The 21,754-nt window shown below is 35.6% G+C and overlaps 1 protein-coding gene across 2 annotated transcripts; it reads right to left on the reverse strand.

Moving 5' to 3' along the window:
- Positions 1–5,787: 5,787 nt before the first annotated feature.
- Positions 5,788–21,680, reverse strand: LOC144446581 (uncharacterized). Of its 2 annotated transcripts, none has more exons than XM_078136381.1 (10): positions 21,294–21,680; positions 18,883–19,181; positions 18,213–18,411; positions 16,599–16,735; positions 15,614–15,687; positions 14,413–14,610; positions 13,399–13,509; positions 10,200–10,327; positions 8,117–8,204; positions 5,788–6,732 (listed from the first exon to the last, which is right to left on the reverse strand). In XM_078136381.1, the coding sequence occupies exons 2-10, from the start codon at positions 19,070–19,072 to the stop codon at positions 6,562–6,564; spliced, it is 1,296 nt and encodes a 431-aa protein (XP_077992507.1). In that variant the 5' UTR covers positions 19,073–19,181; positions 21,294–21,680; the 3' UTR covers positions 5,788–6,561. The 2 variants fall into 2 exon arrangements, with proteins under 2 accessions (XP_077992507.1, XP_077992506.1); XM_078136380.1 differs by having other exon boundaries at positions 16,599–16,741.
- Positions 21,681–21,754: the final 74 nt, after the last annotated feature.

Below are 21,754 nucleotides of genomic sequence, written 5' to 3' on the forward strand. Positions count from 1 at the left end.
AGGTATGAATACAGGGTGTACAGTAAAATAGGTTGTGAGGTATGAATACAGGGTGTACAGTAATACAGGCTGTGAGGTATGAATACAGGGTGTACAGTAATACAGGTTGTGAGGTATGAATACAGGGTGTACAGTAATACAGGTTGTGAGGTATGAGTACAGGGTGTACAGTAATATACATGTTGTGAGGTATGAGTACAGGGTGTACAGTAATATAGGTTGTGAGGTATGAGTACAGGGTGTACAGTAAAATAGGTTGTGAGGTATGAATACAGGGTGTACAGTAATACAGGTTGTGAGGTATGAGTACAGGGTGTACAGTAATACAGGTTGTGAGGTGTACAGGGTGTACAGTAATATACAGGTTGTGAGGTATGAATACAGGGTGTACAGTAATATAGGTTGTGAGGTATGAATACAGGGTGTACAGTAATACAGGTTGTGAGGTATGAATACAGGGTGTACAGTAATACAGGTTGTGAGGTATGAGTACAGGGTGTACAGTAAAATAGGTTGTGAGGTATGAGTACAGGGTGTACAGTAAAATAGGTTGTGAGGTATGAATACAGGGTGTACAGTAATATAGGTTGTGAGGTATGAGTACAGGGTGTACAGTAAAATAGGTTGTGAGGTATGAATACAGGGTGTACAGTAATACAGGTTGTGAGGTATGAGTACAGGGTGTACAGTAATACAGGTTGTGAGGTATGAATACAGGGTGTACAGTAATACAGGCTGTGAGGTATGAATACAGGGTGTACAGTAATATAGGTTGTGAGGTATGAGTACAGGGTGTACAGTAATACAGGTTGTGAGGTATGAATACAGGGTGTACAGTAATATACAGGTTGTGAGGTATGAATACAGGGTGTACAGTAATACAGGTTGTGAGGTATGAATACAGGGTTTACAGTAATATAGGTTGTGAGGTATGAATACAGGGTGTACAGTAATATAGGTTGTAAGGTATGAATACAGGGTGTACAGTAATATAGGTTGTGAGGTATGAATACAGGGTGTACAGTAATATAGGTTGTAAGGTATGAATACAGGGTTTACAGTAATATAGGTTGTGAGGTATGAATACAGGGTGTACAGTAATATAGGTTGTAAGGTATGAATACAGGGTGTACAGTAATACAGGTTGTGAGGTATGAGTACAGGGTGTACAGTAATATAGGTTGTGAGGTATGAATACAGGGTGTACAGTAATATAGGTTGTGAGGTATGAATACAGGGTGTACAGTAATATAGGTTGTGAGGTATGAATACAGGGTGTACAGTAATATAGGTTGTGAGGTATGAATACAGGGTGTACAGTAATATAGGTTGTGAGGTATGAATACAGGGTGTACAGTAATATAGGCTGTGAGGTATGAATACAGGGTGTACAGTAATATAGGTTGTGAGGTATGAATACAGGGTGTACAGTAATACAGGTTGTGAGGTATGAATACAGGGTGTACAGTAATACAGGTTGTGAGGTATGAATACAGGGTGTACAGTAATATAGGTTGTGAGGTATGAATACAGGGTGTACAGTAATACAGGTTGTGAGGTATGAATACAGGGTGTACAGTAATATAGGTTGTGAGGTATGAATACAGGGTGTACAGTAATATAGGTTGTGAGGTATGAATACAGGGTGTACAGTAATACAGGTTGTGAGGTATGAATACAGGGTGTACAGTAATATAGGTTGTGAGGTATGAATACAGGGTGTACAGTAATACAGGTTGTAAGGTATGAATACAGGGTGTACAGTAATATAGGTTGTGAGGTATGAATACAGGGTGTACAGTAATATAGGTTGTGAGGTATGAATACAGGGTGTACAGTAATACAGGTTGTGAGGTATGAATACAGGGTGTACAGTAATATAGGTTGTGAGGTATGAATACAGGGTGTACAGTAATATATGTTGTGAGGTATGAATACAGGGTGTAGTGTAATACAGGTTGTGAGGTATGAATACAGGGTGTACAGTAATACAGTTTGTGAGGTATGAATACAGGGTGTACAGTAATATAGGCTGTGAGGTATGAATACAGGGTGTACAGTAATACAGGTTGTGAGGTATGAATACAGGGTGTACAGTAATATAGGTTGTGAGGTATGAATACAGGGTGTACAGTAATATAGGCTGTGAGGTATGAATACAGGGTGTACAGTAATATACATGTTGTGAGGTATGAATACAGGGTGTACAGTAATATAGGTTGTGAGGTATGAGTACAGGGTGTACAGTAATACAGGTTGTGAGGTATGAGTACAGGGTGTACAGTAATATAGGTTGTGAGGTATGAATACAGGGTGTACAGTAATATAGGCTGTGAGGTATGAATACAGGGTGTACAGTAATATAGGTTGTGAGGTATGAGTACAGGGTGTACAGTAAAATAGGTTGTGAGGTATGAATACAGGGTGTACAGTAATACAGGTTGTGAGGTATGAATACAGGGTGTACAGTAATACAGGTTGTGAGGTATGAGTACAGGGTGTACAGTAATATAGGTTGTGAGGTATGAGTACAGGGTGTACAGTAATACAGGCTGTGAGGTATGAATACAGGGTGTACAGTAATATAGGTTGTGAGGTATGAATACAGGGTGTACAGTAATATAGGCTGTGAGGTATGAATACAGGGTGTACAGTAATACAGGTTGTGAGGTATGAGTACAGGGTGTACAGTAATATAGGTTGTGAGGTATGAATACAGGGTGTACAGTAATACAGGTTGTGAGGTATGAGTACAGGGTGTACAGTAATATACATGTTGTGAGGTATGAGTACAGGGTGTACAGTAATATAGGTTGTGAGGTATGAGTACAGGGTGTACAGTAAAATAGGTTGTGAGGTATGAATACAGGGTGTACAGTAATATAGGTTGTGAGGTATGAGTACAGGGTGTACAGTAATATACATGTTGTGAGGTATGAGTACAGGGTGTACAGTAATATACATGTTGTGAGGTATGAGTACAGGGTGTACAGTAATATAGGTTGTGAGGTATGAATACAGGGTGTACAGTAATATAGGTTGTGAGGTATGAATACAGGGTGTACAGTAATACAGGTTGTGAGGTATGAATACAGGGTGTACAGTAATATAGGTTGTGAGGTATGAATACAGGGTGTACAGTAATATAGGTTGTGAGGTATGAATACAGGGTGTACAGTAATATAGGTTGTGAGGTATGAGTACAGGGTGTACAGTAATATAGGTTGTGAGGTATGAATACAGGGTGTACAGTAATATAGGTTGTGAGGTATGAATACAGGGTGTACAGTAATACAGGGTGTAGAGTGATATAGGTTGTGAGGTATGAATACAGGGTGTACAGTAATATAGGCTGTGAGGTATGAATACAGGATGTACAGTAATACAGTTTGCAAGGTATGAATACAGGGTGTACAGTAATATAGGTTGTGAGGTATGAATGTGAGGTGCACTGGTGTGTGAATGTAACAATCTAATAATAGAAATGTGGACACGTGTACAGATGAGTTTTAGAGATTTTATTTCAAAAGTCAAACAGAACCATTCTTTCATGTAACAGAAAGAATTGACAGTTCAGAATTATAACCTGCTTGGAAATACATTAACATTAATAATAAAACAAGTACAAATTCATTTTTCTTTTAAAAAACCACAATATTCCATAGATAAGTTAATGTGGTGGGGTTATTGAATGAACATTTAACTCTTCAAGACCTGTTTTTCAGTCAAATTTGATTTTAAATGACATTTATACGACAGAGAAAGAGATATTAACTGCAAGAATTGATTTATGCATTTATCGGCAATGTACGTAGATTATCAATCATTGTAAGATAAAAAATATACTACATTTAGCATTGATCAGTAGACATGACATCAATACTTTCACAACACTCAACTCAACTCAACTCAACTCAACGACAACTTAGTTAGTATGCATACTGTAAATTGATATAGTATTTCACATATCAATTGCACACTTGTGTAATTATAGAAACTTTATGTATATATAGGGATGACTCGGGTTAAGTCACAACTTATTTCTACACTGAACTTGCAGTTTTATGTTGCTGTCACTTACAAAAATGCAAAGACATGTCCATTTGGGGACATTTTCAAACGGTGTTCATTTATGCACAAACTGAAAACTTAAAGTATATTCGTACACAAAGTGAACATTTGTACACAATATCCAAAACTGTTAAGTTAAAACAAAAATTGAATTTAATTACACATATTCAAAAAAGTTTATTGTGCACAAATTCAAATGAGTTCTTTTGTGCACAATTTCACAAACTAAACAAAAAATTCAAAAATGAGTAGTTTTGTACAAAATTTAAACAAAAATTAATTTATGCACAAATTCAAAATAGTTCATTGTATACAAATTCAAATTAGATTTCTTTTGTGCATGACAAAAGCATCACTTAGTCCCATATGATTGTTTAGTATACATTCAAGCTGATGAAGAATTTCAAAACTGCATTTATTTGCCACATATTGAAAACTTCATTCTTTGTCCGTGATCCCCTCAAAATTCTACCAGTCTAAATTTTTATGACAGAATTTTGCAAAAATGGCATCATCATTAAAAAGATGTAAAGCCAAACTAAACTTCCTCCTACAGATCAAAGCATAGAAAAAGTCACTGTACTAAAGTGTAGACCACTTTCAATGCTAATACTATAGTGGAAGACACTATCAGTACAAATCCATGTGTTAATCATCAACTGTGCTCACACCCACTTTCATACTTACTGAGTAACAATAAGACTAACAATTATTTTATTGTTTACTGCATGTTTATAGAACTAATCCTTTCAGCTGATGTACATTTTCTCTGAATTCTGGTAACATTGTCATTTATGATCACACTTTCAACATGTTACATTGTAACTGTGTACTACATTTAGAACATGTTAACTGTGTACCATTTATGTTAACTGTGTACCATTTATGTTAACTGTGTACCATTTCACAAAATGTTAACTGTGTACCATTTCGAACAATTTAGTGTGTACCATTTCACTCATTTAGCAAATGGAATGTATTGTCGAAACACACTTAATTACAGACACAGTAATTCACACCTATAGTAAATTGTTCCTGTCATTGATAAATGGTTGGCGGTTCAATATGGGGGTATTGAAACTTGCTACGCAGTTGATGAGATATGCATTTTTATTCTGAAATTCAATTTACAAGTAACTATATTCCTTGGTCCAGGACAAAGTACATAAACCAGTGACATACAAAAACAAGCAGTATAGTTCTGACAAAACACACTGAAAAAGTATATTAATTATTTTTTAATGATTTCTACAAATGTTCATCTATCTATGAAATTAATAATTGTTATCATAATATAATCAAAATATAAAATAAGTAAATTATGTAAGATTATTATCATTATTATATATAAAATTATTCAAAATTAAAAGTCAATGATACAGATGTATCTGACATTTGAGAGCTTGAAAGTCCCCAGAATGATCATATTGTAATCTGTGAACTACATACATCTCTACATAAATACTTAAAATACTCATAACATGCGCTTGAATAATTTCAACAAATGACACATAACAGTAAACAGACTTTAAGTTTATAGTTGTCACAAATATATAAAAACTGTTAATTTATGATATGAACTAAACGTCACACTCAAATACATTGGAATGTTTTCATTTTGAGGAATTTACTTCATTAAACAGTTGACATTTTCACTTGGTTCATAAGAGATCCATGGAAATTTAACTTAAGTTTTATAGATTAGATGTACTTGATTATTTTCTCTTGTAAAAAGAACTTTCAGGCAATAAAAGTATACCTGCTATGGAATTGTCAAGTACATTAAGGTAATGTGTATGTTATACAAAATGTCCTGTACATTTAACTACTTGTATTGGCAGGGGGATATTTTGTCCATCAGGGAAAATGTTCCTGTATTTCTTTTGCATAAACTTGTTACTGTATTCTTGTTCAGAAGCAGTGACATCATGTGTTATCACGCTACTTATGTTCATTATGGAAGCACTAAGATTCAAACACAAGTTCTCTTCTTCCACTTTTGATTGACAAAACCAACATATTTGAATAAATCACTTGTCCTCCTTTAGTGTCTAACTGGATCTGACAGAATAATCCAAATTTACTGGAGGTGTTGCATAACCAGAGGTGTGAAAAGGTTAGATTTAATATATATAAATTCAGGTGTGAAAGTACTTGTCAGTTATGTACATCTAACTGTCCACCTTCTGTGATAATGTCACTGTCACCAGTCGACATTAACCTTACAAGTGATTTGTCCACATGTCTGTTTCCCAATCAGGAGTTAAAGATGACAACTTGTGTACGAATCAAGAGTTGTATTAAACCATCACATAGTTACTGGACTGATAATTATTAATTTAGAATAAAATCACACTGACTGAACTTACAGTCACTTTAGACTCCATCTTGAATTATCAGGGATTTCAAAGTTTAGGTTATCTCAATTTAAAACCCTATAGTTTGAGACATAGAAGTGATTTTTGTGTATGCAGCTCCTTGCCTTTTTACTCATGGATTATTTTCTTGTGGCTGTGATGATGATTGTTCTTCTTTCAATACAGGGTAATATGTAACCATGACTTGCTCCTTGGGTCTTGATACAGGTAGCCATTTATGTGTGAGGTCCTGGTCATCTGGTAGTTTCCATGTATAGTGATCTAGGAGATACTGACACACAGTCTGGAAAAACAATCATTGAATCTTATCATTTTTACAGGATCAGGAGATCAGGATTAATATTTATGTGTGAAAAACAGTTGTCTGGATGAGCTACGAAAAGAAAACTTGGTACAGACAAAGACCCGGTTGGTGGAGGGTCTATGGTAATGAATAATGAGTGATCTGATGTAATCCTTATGGTACCCACTGATAGATAACACTAATGTGAGAACCTGGCATTGAAACCCAGGCCTTCAACTGATAAGACAACACTATTGCAAGCACCTGAGATTGAAACCCAGGCCTTTAATTGGTAAGATAACGCTAATTTGAGAACCTGGCATTGAAACCCAGGCCTTCAACTGATAAAATAACACTATTGCAAGCACCTGAGATTGAAACCCAGGCCTTTAATTGGTAAGATAACGCTAATGTGAGAACCTGGCACTGAAACCCAGGCCTTCAACTGATAAGATAACACTATTGCAAGCACCTGAGTTTGAAACCCAAGCCTTTAACTGGTAAGATAACACTAATGTGAGAACCTGGGATTGAAACCCTGGCCTTTAACTGATAAGATAACACTAATGTGAGAACCTGGGATTGAAACCCAGGCCTTCAACTGATAAAATAACATTATTGCAAGCACCTGAGATTGAAACCCAGGCCTTTTACTGATAGATAACGCTAATGTGAGAACCTGGCATTGAAACCCAGGCCTTTAAACTGAAAAGATAACACAAATGTGAGAACCTGAGATTGAAACCCTGGCCTTCAACTGATAAGATAACACTAATGTGAGAACCTGGCATTTCAAAAAAAGATGAATTCTTATGTGCTTTAAATGAAAAATATTGGTAATGTCTTTGTGTAACGGTCTGGTCCATTCCAGAAAATTCAGTAGAAAGAGAGGCAATATGACCTGGAAGTTGAAGCTGACCTGGTTTGACCGATGATCTTCCCATGCATGCTTTCACGACAGCTTGCCATTTGAATGTATGCCACGGTAATATGATCAATTCACAGACTACACCGAGTTTCCACAGCCACCTACTAGTATTCAATAATGCCATCCAAGTTGAAATTAAATACAAATTTTCACGAACAGAGCTGTTATTTACATCGTAAACGATGTTTGAGGAAACAATTTTGACAGCGGCCATGTTGAAATTTGAATTTTACCCGAAAAAACCCACGCTAAAAATCAAATATATATCTGACTCCAATATTTTTCTGAGAGAATAATGAGTGACCCAGGGGGCCTTGTCACTACGAGTCAAAAGACAAGTAGTGACAAAACCCTTAGGTCATGATTATTTTCCGGCTGAATAAAGAAAAATACTGGGAGATGATATACTAATACAGAAGACAAAGTAAAGCCTATATTGGTAGCAACCTGTCTTACCTGTATCATTTTCTCCATCAGTACTTTTCCTACACAATCCCTAGGCCCTCCGCCATAACAGCTGAGTAGATTTTCCTGTCCAGCATTACTACAATAAATAGAGTTATAAATGAGTGAAGTGGTGACATTTGGCAATGCACAAAGGCACTTAAGAAGCTGTCTATCTAATAAGGTGTGATCAAGTCTCTGGTGAAATCATTCATTTCAATTCAGGTTTCTATGACATTGGCAGTTAAGTAATTGATGTTGTGTTTGAGGAAAGAATCTTATTAAAGCCTTCAGTGTGATGACATAGGCAATCTTTTGAGCTCTCATTCTTCAAGTTCTTTACTAAAATTAGTGCCAATGGCATTGTAACACAACTGTATAGTTAATGTGATAATTCTTGACAAATGTTTATCCACATGCCAATCCATTCTTGTTGATACCCATGCAATATACATGTACACCATCATTTTACTGTTGCTATGTGCAGTATCATAGTTTCTGGGTGACTAAATCATGCAATGTTTTTGAATGATTATCTACGTCTAACTACCCTCTTATCGTTGCCATACACCATCAGTTGGTTGTTGCTATGGGTGTGGTCTTGTTGCTATGTGTGTTTGTTCCTTTCTTTTAATGTTTATCCACTTGCCCAACCATCCCTATTGCATTTACATACACCAGCATTTGGCTGTTGCTATGGGCATGATCTTGCTGCTAAGCATACAAGTGATCATTCTTATATGTTTATCCACATGCCTACCGATCCCAGTTGTTATATTTCAACCTCAGTTCAGTTGTGTTAGCAAAGGATTCAAGTAGTGAAATGGACAGTATTAAACTAAGTGACTTCCTATGACTTCCAAACAATTTTAATTACTCTATAATATATATTCAAAGATGATATTTATGAGAGCAGAAGATTTTGAAATCATATTTAGGTAATAATAATAAATTCATCTTTAGTTTTAATGACTTTGATGTATGTGAACAGCTTATACACTTTAAATATGATATATGGACACATACATAGAAGAAAGACATTAAATCAAATTGACAAATGTAGTATACATTTCTGGTTTTAAGTTTAATAGATATATTATATGTATTTGGATCAAAAGACAATACCATTATTAAGAAGTCATGACATTGACAATTAGAATTGTAGGCAGTCATGTATGCCAGTCTCTTAATAATCTCTCTACACTATTGTGTATCTCTGTCCATCTGTCTGTTTGTCTGCTGGTGTGCCACTACATCTCTCGATGTCTGTCTCTATCTTTCACTAAGTATCTCTGTCTTTGTCTTTGAGTGCGTCTCTCACCATCTCTTTCTATTACAATGTACCTTTCTCTCTGTCTCTCTTTAACCCCATATTTGCCTCCTGTCTCTCTTTTGATCTCTCAAACTGAACTCTCTCTGTTGTGTTTTCAATGACATATATCACTTTCTGACATATATCACACATGACATATATCACTTTCTGACATACATCACACAAGACAAGGTGTAATTGGATTCAAATCTGTCTTCAGCCCTTTATCACTTAAAAGGTCAGAATATAGATCAATGCCAATATTTATCACTTGTCATTCTTTATATTTTAAACGAAGAACCAATAAAACATGTCTTGATGTCTCTTGTCTCTCTAAATCATTATGTACACGCTGTCTCCATCACTGTCTGTCTGTCGCCATCACTGTCTGTCTGTCTGTCTCCATCACTGGCTGTCTGTCTCCATTAGTCTATCTATCTATCTATCTATCTATCTATATGTCTGTCTGTCTGTCTGTCTGTTTGTCTGTCTGTCTGTCTGTCTGTCTGTCATCTGTCTGTCTGTCTGCCTGCCTGTCTGTCTGTCTGTCTGTCTGTCTGTCTGTCTGTCTGTCTGTCTGTCACTGTATTTCCCTTCTATCACTCTTATGATCTCCCAAACTCACTCTCATAATCATTTTCAGACAAATCTCTGCCAAGTCAATATTTTTTATTGGATTCAAATCTGTTTTCAGCCTTTAGTCACATAACGATCAGTACATTGATTAACACCAATAGGTTGTGACATCTATCATAGTTTGACAGACAACAACAATCTACTTACTAAGTTTGCCATCTGTCAGGGTGAAATACCTCAGGCTCAGGAAATACTTTGGGGTCCCTGTGAGCTGCATATGTAATGTAAACTGCTGCGTAGTCCTTAGGTATCTTAATTCCATCTATTATACAGTCCTGATGCAAACAAAAATGAATGTTAACATTTTGTAATATTTGTATAATTTTACTGTGTATGTATTTGACAAGAGATCTGTACAGTAATTAAGGGGAATTGCAGAGTAGGAATAAAGCCTTTCTTTTTAATTACATGCAGTTAGTCCTGTTAGTGTTTAAACAATTTTCATTCACTGTGTAGAGCTCTCAGCAACAGTTAATTTCATCAACCCATAGTGAAGTAAATATTACATACATCCAACATCACAATAATTGACAGCCAACCTCATCTGAAAATGAAGACATGGCCCAAAAATGGGGTCAGGACTTTATGCCCAAGGTGGAATGATTGATGTACCTACCAAACCTTCCCTATCACTACTGTGGGAGGAAACCCCAGGGAATTGGTGTACCTACCAAACCTTCCCTATCATTACTGTGGGAGGAGACCCCAGGGAATTGGTTGCTGACATTTACACTACCTGGGGCTAGAGGTTGTGGCCCTCTTTTGGGTCAGGGCCTCTTTCCCAGATGACAATAGCTGTCAGTCATCAAAATATTGATGAAGATATTGGTTGACGGAATGAACTCTGACTGAGTCCTGTCAGCCAGTTTTATTATTTGTTTCTTGGATGTCATGCATAATAATAATACAGTAACAAGAGTCCCACTTAAAGTTGTTAGATTTACTTGAGATATCACAGCATGCACTGTCACCTGGGAGTCACCTTTTGACCTTACAGAATTTCAGCAAAAGATCTGGGGAACTTACTGGGTGTTTTTAAAGAAAGTGGGAAAGTAATACAACAGTCACAGCAGCTTGTGAGCTATTCAGTCTGTCAAGACTGACTAGTAGATAAGATGACAGTATTCTGACGAACGAGGCACATCCACTTAGATATTTAACGACAAATGAATTGACATAAGTAGTAGACTGATACTGTCTGCAATCTGTACAAAATCGCTATGCTAAAAATTAAATTCTTTAACTTGCTATTTGTTTCTTTTTGATATAAGTTGTAGTTTAGAAGAAGTGGCATATTTAATCCAGATGTCTTCTTAGTCCTCCCGAGGGGGAACTGTTACAGTGGGCTCCATCTGTCAGTGGTGCATGTGTGCATCCATTCATAAATCCGTTAAGGGGGGGGGGGGATTATTATAGTGGGCTCCATCTGTCAGTGGTGCATGTGTGCATCCATTCATCAATCAATTAAGGGTGGGGGGAACTATTACAGTGGGCTCCATCTGTCAGTGGTGCATGTGTGCATCCAATCATCACTTCGGTAAGGGGGGAGGGAACTATTACAGTGGGCTCCATCTGTCAGTGGTGCATGTGTGCATCCATTCATCAATCTGCTAAGGGGTCTGTGTTTCCTATAAAGACTTAAACTTGTCTTTCAGTCTGAATACATCTTTTTATGAATACTTCCACTTCATTTTTTTGGCAATATATTGTGGGTTTTTTATATTCCTGTTTTTATTCTACAGGATACATGTTAACAATCAACAGTAACTTAAATGGTCAATCTAACATCCAACAGTAACTTAAATGGTCAATCTAACATCCAACAGTAACTTAAAAATGGTCAATCTAACATTCAAAAGGAACTGAAATTAGCAACTGAACATTCAATAGTAACTTGAGTTGTTAATTTAACATTCAACAGTAACTTAAATGGTCAATTTAACATTCAACAGTAACTTAAATGGTCAATTTAACATTCAAAAGAAATGTAAATATATTGAGATGTCATATGCTGACAAATGGTACATTGTACTCTATGGTATTAACAACCTAGTGGCTTAGGGGTATTGCACAAAAAGGCATTTAGATTTTACAAAATGAAGATCTCAAAATGGGTCTCATCAAATGGTGATAGTGTGATCAACAATGACTTATGATCCAATATGTCAACTGATTGGTTTAGTGCTGTTACAAAATAGTAATCATCATTTATTAGCTTTCATAATGACAGCTCGCTTACTCAGATTTTAGTGTCACACTTCGTGTTAACGTGTGTGTATAAGGACACATAACACTGATGTCTAGTTAGACACTAAGGGGTGCATCTACATCTTGGTGGGTACAGACATTGAATTACTAGTATATCACTGTGTTTGATACTCACTGCTATCTGAGAAGCCATGAATAGGTGCATTCTGTAGAATGTACATGGCGACATTGCATTCTGAATATTATATTACGTGTTATAGGTTATAGTAATAAATAAAATAAAACATTCCAGGAGGGTTTTTTTTTGAAGAATACAACAAACTATAATCTGTGTCTGAATACAAACCTAGACAGTGTTTTTGTCAAGGGCGGTAAGCAGGTAAAATCTACCAGGGTTCCTAATCATTTTACCAAGGTTCCCAAACAAAATTATGGTAGATTGTATGGGAAACTATGCAACTTTTACCTCTTTCCCCTTGCTGTTACCGGGGTTCCACAGCATTAGCAAAAACACTGCTACAAGTTTAATTAATTTACCTTTTTTTAAAAATTAAATTGATGCAATAACTGGCTAACTAGAAGAACTGCTTTGAGTTGGCTAAGTTATGTGCTCTACCAAATGACCCCTAGCTTTCAAAGTGTTTTGTCCTTTACCATAGTTTCAAGAACAAAACTTGGCTGCATCCATATAGCACTCCTAGAGGTCAAGATATATTATCTTTTGTTTTTTATAACTAGAATATTGTGTCAAATGATGACAAACTCAACAGGTAGCATAGAGGCAACTAAACATTTTATCTGAATAGACATGAGTGTTGTATTGTCATCATAACAACTCACAAATTCATAATGTGTGCTTCAGTAACCTATATATGATAAACTTTAACTCAATATATATCTAAAAAAATACTCCAAGTCCAAACTTAAAATCTGTCAGCTTGACATTCGACTACAAAAATAGATATGTTTGGCTCAAAATTGAAACGGCAAATTTCTAGTCTGTTGAGGCAGACTGCTGCTAAAAAAGGTTTGGCCTCTAGAGGACATACTTCAGAGATGAGAACTGTTTGTGAACGAACTCAAAATCAAACAGAACTTGGTTGGAATTTTTCACCTTATGAATAATCAATGTACATACCTGAGTTGCTAGACGTCTCCCTCCAAGAAAAGGTGGCCATAATCTTTGCACTTCAAGCAATACTTGGTGTAAATATCTTTGACTTTCACTAGCTTTCTGTTTATGATGTTCCTGTTAAAGTGAAAAGCATTATGCATTAGATTGTAATTCATAACTGTGTCAGCACTCTTGAGAACCTAAAATTTATGTAGTTCAATATGACATGCTACTGTTAATCTAATAAACAAGTTGCATACTACCAAACCACAGTAACAACAGAATTTCAATTAGGCAGAACAATATTTTACGTCCCATACAAGGTATTTTATACATACAAAATACAGACACTGATAGCACACAAGCATATAAATTGATTTATTTTATCTCACTAGTGTGACTACAAATCAACTTCACGGTCAGTCTGCAGTGTCAGATGAAACAAGGAAGATTCAAAGACAAAACTGATTTTTTGTGTTCACAGTGAGATAAAAAGTTACTTTTCATGAGCAGTGCACTATCAGTGCCTGTATTTCCTTGGTGTAATTTGTAACAAAAAATGTTGAGATGTAAAAATTTCATCAGAGCTCCTAATTGAAACTCTATACTCTCTCTGGTTTGGTAGGAAAAAGGTCAATTTAGTGCAATGTACATGTATTGTATTTGTGTCATCCTAATGCCAATGACAATACCTAGGTAGTCCCACAAATTTTGTTATCAAATTGCCAGTTTTGCCTGTAAATGTGATGCTAGAAATCTCACAGTTACTACTAGTGATGGTTTGCCAGTAAATGGAGTGATGCTAGAAATCTCACAGTTACTACTAGTGATAGTTTGCCTGTAAATGTGATGCTAGAAATCTCACAGTTACTACTAGTGATAGTTTGCCTGTAAATGGAGTGATGCTAGAAATGTGAGTAAAACATGTCTCTTGAGTGAAACACCATGGCATCTTCATTTCTCCTCTAGATGGTTTAAAATATGATACTACAGACTTCACTGTTACAAGTGATAATTAATAGGTTCCATGATAATTACATTTTCTGGTTGCGCCATCAGAATAGTAAATGAAGTAAGAAGTGATGCTATCGCCTTGGGAACCAGTGCAGAGATGAAGAGTAGTGCATGATGGGCTGCTTCTGCTGTGTCTTTGAAACCAGCTGTCCTTATTTGATGGAGAAATTCACCATCTTTTGATGCTGACAGTTTCTTGTAAATAATGTCAAACAAAGCTTTCTGGGAAGACAAAAATACAAACAATATCTGAAATAAAATGTGTTTTGTTAAGATCATACACTCAATAGATTTGATTTATCTCAAGGTACAAATAAACACCCTAAAACCCTTTCAATTCCTTTTGATGATGGTCCAAAAATACACCATGTTCCAGTCTGATGAAACCCAAAAGGATGTACCGGTACATTTTGGACACTAGGAGTGCTATTTCAACAAGGAAGTGAGAGCAACAGTAAGTTCAGCAGTGTAGGCCTCATTTGAAAAATCTCTCCATTTCCCAGTGTTTCAAAGCTATTAAAGTCAATGGCATTGTCATTCAGTCTCAAATATTTCTGCTTATATTTTAAGGGGATGTAATGTTTTGGAACTCAGAGAGGTAGCTTTGGGTGTGTTATAGCCTGCTTCTTGTATCGCCATGTGGTTGGCAGTGTGCCTACTGGGTACTAACAAAAACACAATTTTCTGTTGCTGTGGGTCAAAATGATAAAAACTGAGTTTTCTTATGAGCACCATATAACAAAGGATAGGGCAATGTCAAATTTTGTTGTCATAAGTGACTGCTTTGTGTCAGTGGAGTGTCAAATTGGTTTAGAAGGCATACTGGTGGTTGGGATCCATCATCCACACAGATTTACCCCTTATTTTCCTGAATCATGGATGCCCTCTTTCAGCACTTCTTTCAAAATGGCTAAATGACTAGTACACATGTGCGTCCTATATACTATGCGATGTTTTTGGGTGGTTTTACCCAAGCATGCATTGCAGCACAATGACTACGCATGTGCATTCTATATACTATGTGCATTTTCCACATGGAGGGTGCTATCTACAATATCATCGTGAGGCAGCCGGTCACAAATTAATCAACCCGGCGCAAGCTTATGGGCTTTGCCTAGTTATGATATTAGCACTTGTGAAGTGCCATATATCCCAAAAGTTCATAGGCACTGAACACTATAGTGTATTGTAATATGATTCGGAAGGACAACCATATTATACTTACTTTAGCACCAACTGCTTTTTTGTATCCTGATGACCAGTATGGCACTTTCATACTAAAAGGTACAGAGATAATACCTGGAAGGACAGAGATGAAAATCAAGGCTTTGAAATCTACTTTAGTTAGTAAGTGATCAATGTGGATCACCAGTTTTAGACTTTGGTGACCCAAAGCATGATGTTGTGTAGTCAATATTTTAGTCACTACAGTCTATTAATGTTAGACTCAATTTTATCTGTCATTTTGTCTCCATGTCTATTTATTTTATCTTGGAGAAATCTTAACATTTTCCAAAATATAAATCCTTGCAACTACTAGCTCTCTCAGTAAAATAGAACCTGATGAATCTCAGTAATATTAATATTCATACTCAAATACATTTTTGAACCACTGCTTAATTTTGTGATCCACTTTTGGACCACTACAACTGCAAATTGTATTTGGTGATCCAAAATGAAAATCCAGTGGTCAGTGGCCTCAAAACAATTGCTAAATTCAAGTCACAAAATATACATAAAAATGGCTAAAATTGCTCTCTATATTTGTAGAAGTAGTGGTTATCCTATAACAGTGGAATGCTGGTTACCCAACACCAATTAGTTGAATTTCAGATTTTCTGATCTCATTTCTATGGTCCCATTAATTTCTAGTGAATTGTTGTCATCATGTGCAAATGTTGTGTTGATAAATTTCAGAACTCCCTGCCACTGAGGGCTCACTTTTGACTACATTCAGTGTAGACATACAAATACACAATAGTATCACACTGAAACTTATTAAGAAGGTACAATGTATATGAAACAAAAATACACACATCAATGACCAGAAAGTTGCAGGTTGGGCTCTGGTTAATGTTTTTTATACAATGCAGTAGCACCTTATTTGGAAATTGGAGAACAATTTGCTCAGTGATTGACACTATAACCATTAGTGCATGCTTTCATAACATTCACCTTGGACTATATATCACTATTTGGTACTAACTTACCATGCCAATGAGTTGTAGTGAGTTGTATGATCTGATGAGTTAACTCAGTTGACTCTTCAACATCTAAACCCAGAAATATACTGAGTGACAATTCTGTTGCAAACTGTTTGAAGACTTTGTACATGGGCAGGGCAGTACTGGAGCTGCAATATAAGAAAATGTTGAAAAATGTATGTTTTATGCATCCCACATTCTGCCTACATTCCAAGGTAAATGTGTCATTTTTTCTAGCCAGACAGTACCATTGACTTTGTGCATTCACCTTTCAATCACCAGGCCTATAGTCATCCTCAAAATAATATAACAGAACCCAATGAATATGAGAATATTGTATGTGTGGCATACTTGGGGAATTTACACATTCAAGTGTTTGTGATGTTCTCAGAAGTCATACTTTTATTATAAGACACAAATACCCATTAAGTGTCCACATCAGCACTCAATATGTGGGCTCATGTGATTTTATGTACATGTATGTTAAATGCTTGTGTACTCATACATATGTAAGTATGATTTAGGTACCACTCTGCAGTGTAAATACAAATAACATATGTATACACCAATGCCCGTAATCAATGGACAGGTTAGATTGAAAGATTGGTCACTGTGGGGGCACTCTTCTCATCCCTGATAAGGACATCCCCCAATGATGTATTTTACCATCTATGGACAGGTACATTATGTGATAATAGGTATCTTTTTAAAGAATAAACTATAAACTACGCTAACTGGTCAAAGCACACAGGAGTCCTATCATCTACTCCCGTATCTGAAGTTTCAATAAGAAATATGTATATCTGGCTAAGAATTATTTTGAGTGATGGGACATGCATTGTATGTATCGGCATGGTTGCAACCTTAGTCCACCAATGTTGGTGGAGGGTCTATGGTCCAATATGATAACCTTTCTCATAGTTTAGATCAATGTATTTCAAAGATAGCCTTATATGGTAATGATAGCCTTATATGGTAATGATACATCTATTTCAGACACCATCTTTAGTCATATCATGTAAGACAGTGGTGAGTGCATTTCATTGTCTTCTACACAGTTCTCAATACATTTGAGATATCTAAGTATATTCATATGGTACATTGGTAAACACACTTCACTATGGTTGGTGTATATCTGAAATAACCTGATATAATGTATTGAAATAGGGATACAAAGTTGGTCAACACAGATTTCAAAGACACCTAATGGTAAGTTAGTAACCTTTTTTCAAAAATGACCTGCAACAGTGAGTATGTCACATAACCTTCTAGAGTTGTCTACACAAATCAGACATATAGTCGATTCATATGGTATATTGGCAACACTTTCCAGAGATACTAAGTGTATTTCAGAAATGACAGGAGATTGTACTTGAACTTCGAAGGTAATGGTCAACACATTTCAGAGATAATTTCAGAAATGATCTAATATTGTGTATGGCCTTCTAAAGTACTTGTCAACAAACTGCATTAATACTTGTCAGATCATGTGAAGTGTATTTCAGAAACAACCATCTACTACAGTAATAGACGTAATAGTTCAAACACATTGCTAACGTAGTACTAACAGAAATACATTGCATAAATAGAAGGAGAAAGTTGTTATATTTGCATATTCACCTTGAACATAAGTGGTCAAAGTTTCTGTTAATTAACTTGCCAATCAGACCATCCCAGTTTTTCACAGCCTCACCACAAAACAAATTCTGTAAAACTTTCCGTATTCTATGTGCTTCCTCATGACCAGTAAATAACAAATTATCGCCATAGAGACTGTACATAAACACTCTATAACCCATGTCAAAGCACTGACTTTTTTCTGAAATAAATTACAAATGTTTTTCAGTTAACAGCAGAAATTGGAACAATTATGACATGTGATATATATAAATATATGAATGACATGATATAATAATGTGATATATGATGCAATATGTCAATATGATGTAATGTGATATGATGCACATGACGTTGTATCATATCATATCATATGATGTGGTGTGGTGTGATGATTTATGATATAATATATATGACACGACATGTGCCATTGTGATCTCATCAACAACAAACAAAAGTGTATAAAACATTTTTTTAAAAGGCTTTTTAAATTTGGGCATCTTCAACATGTGTATAGAAGAAGAAACATATAAAATTACTGGGAGATAATTACGTGTAAGCTCAAATACTGGTAGAAGTTTAGACAAAATTTTGTGATGTTTTTATTGAATTTGTTTTCAATTGGGAAAATAGTGCATAATAGAAATATCTTCTATAAAAAAGAATGACTTACCATGCAGAAGTTGATGTACACCTTGACATGAAGCAATAAAAACAGTGGGTGTATTGATAACACGGGACTGAAATATCCTCTCAGAGTAGTCATTAATTCTTCTATTAACAAATTCTATTGGGTCCTTATAAAATTCAATTGATTTGTCTCCAACCACTGGATAGCCTATATGGCCTTTAGGTGCTGCCATTATATTTTGAAATTGTAACCAAGTCTACAGAGCTTGGAATGATGTCTAGATCAATAAATTAGCACACAACTTCTGATGCTCCAGTCTCAAAATTGTCTCTTTGAAGCTCCTGAAAAAGATTTTTAGCTAATGGTGAGTTATTCAACTTACTGCCTGAAATTTTCACTAGATTTGAACACTTTTATGGTGAGTTACTCAACTTACTGCCTGCCTGAAATTTTCACTTGATTTGAACACTTTTAATGGTGAGTTATTCAACTTACTGCCTGAAATTTTCACTTGATTTGAACACTTTTAATGGTGAGTTATTCAACTTACTGCCTGAAATTTTCACTTGATTTGAACACTTTTAATGGTGAGTTACTCAACTTACTGCCTGAAATTTTCGCTAGATTTAAACACTTTTATGGTGAGTTACTCAACTTACTGCCTGAAATTTTCACTAGATTTGAACACTTTTAATGGTGAGTTCCTCTACTGCCTGAAATTTTCACTAGATTTGATTACTTTTATGGTGAGTTAGTACTCAACTTACTGCCTACCTGAAATTTTCACTAGATTTGAACACTTTTATAGTGAGTTACTGAACTTAATGCCTGAAATTTTCACTAGATTTGAACACTTTTATAGCATAGTGTCCTTTCATATCGATCATTCAGTCAAACTTTCTACAAGTACAATGACAAATGGGGTGTTGAAACTAATTACTTTGTAACAGCGCCCTCTCTGGTAAGATCTTCACCATGTTATACTGTAAACATGGCAATTTTCACTATAGGTTTATTTTCTGCTAATTTCGCAGGAAAACACTCCCCCCCCCCCCACCACTACACACACACACACACACACACAATTTTAAGTACCGTAATTCAGTCATACACACTGCAAATAGAGAATTACATTACTAGAATTCTAGTTTAATTACTTTGCAAAATACACTGTATGTAGCAGGTGTTAAATTTACCATTCTCCTTTTTGTTTTTTTTGTTACCATTATTTTGTAATCATTTATACGCTTGGGTAAATAAACCACTTATTAATATCACAAAAGAGTTGTGAGATCAATTAAAATGTCAATGGAAAACCATTAAACCCAGTTAATACATTTACTATTAGTGTCAATGCCAGCATAAATGATAAGAAGAATTTAGATAGACAATATATATCATACAATGAAACTTACCTGAGTGTGTAATATGAGTAATGTGTGAGAGTCAAAGGCAATTTAATTAGGGCATTGAAAAAATGCAAAACTCATTGTAAGACACAATTTTTGTACATGCAACATTATTTGCTTTACAAAGGGCAGTGAGTTTTTCAAATAACTTCCCTGATATATGTACATTTTGCTTCTATTTGCAACTAATAAATTTATTGCATATCAGCACACAAAATTCAGAACACTAGTATTAAAAAATATACACTGATAAATTGTTAATAATCTTATAGCAAATTTTAGGCCATCCCAATTATCACAGAAAGGAATAAGTATGAATATATTACATTATAATATCCACCAGTCAATTTCCACAGTTACCAATCTTGTAGTCCTGCTTGCATACGGAATAAGTTGTGTGAAATGCATGCACCGTCAGCAAGCAGGACTCAGTTTAATAGACTGTATTATGTATCATCAGTGCAAAAAAAAAACTGAATTGTAAAATGTTAATGAATAATGCTAACTACAAATCATTTATGTCATATTGTAATTATTAATATTATTATAATGTCAGACGGATAGATAGATATGAAAGCATTATATGTACAAGTTCGATGAGTACCCAAGACATAAAATTGATACTGATTGAACTAGCCAAATTTTGACCACAGGTACTCGAATCAATCTGTATGATTTAAAAAAAAAATATGTATGGTAAATAAATCTTATTTACCATACATATTTTTTTTTTAAAAATCATACAGATTGATTCGAGGACCTGTGACTTTAATAGACAGTATAAAATGCATGTTGACCGTTAGCTCTGGATATATATGCTACGAAGTTCGACACGTCTTCCCTCTCCGACGTGTCGAACCTCGTAGCATATACATCCAGAGCTAGTTGACTCTTGGAGGGGAGAAGACTTGTCGAAACCTCGTAAGCGTACACATCCAGAACTAGTTCGTAGTTGCTTTGACCATAGACAGTCTATGGTTTGACGACTTGTTCACGTGCATGTATGTTCTGACAAAAATGAATTCATTTTGTAAGTGTACGCACCTGATCACTAAGGACAGCTCCGGTATCGTTGATTTCCTGTTGCAGTCGAACAGCTGAGCATGACTCGATATTATCCAGTATGGACTTTTTGTTGTGGGTAGGGCCGAGAGGTTGCCGAAATGAGGGCTAGGGGTCAGAGATGATTAATTACGCTTTCGCTTCCTGTTATTATGTTTTACTTGTCAAGACTTGACTTTGACACTCTGTGACTCCGTACGTGTTCATTTGATATCATTCATAAATGGCGCTAGGTGTCGGCATTTGGCATACATAATACACAATCTTCCTCTATATTTCCTAAATCTTGAGGGACAATTGTGAATTACTTTTACCGTTCAATTCAGCAATAAACCGATGGTACTCGAGCTCCCACACGGCTGCTGAATGAACGTCTTCGTCTCCCGTCCATAGCAATAACTGAACGACAGTTTTGATTGGACAATGGCTCGATCAGTTTGTTA

The sequence above is a fragment of the Glandiceps talaboti genome, chromosome 15, assembly GCF_964340395.1.
Source record: "Glandiceps talaboti chromosome 15, keGlaTala1.1, whole genome shotgun sequence".
Taxonomy (NCBI): Eukaryota; Metazoa; Hemichordata; class Enteropneusta; family Spengelidae; genus Glandiceps; species Glandiceps talaboti.

Bases quoted from the DNA above. Each gene is read 5' to 3' on its own strand.
- LOC144446581 (XM_078136380.1), bottom strand. From the start codon at position 19,072: ATGGCAGCACCTAAAGGCCATATAGGCTATCCAGTGGTTGGAGACAAA. The intron at 18,412-18,882 runs GTAAGTCATTCT...AATTTATTTCAG, and splicing joins TGTACATCAACTTCTGCATG to AAAAAAGTCAGTGCTTTGAC. The intron at 6,733-8,116 runs GTAAGACAGGTT...TTGTTTTTCCAG, and splicing joins TGATGGAGAAAATGATACAG to ACTGTGTGTCAGTATCTCCT.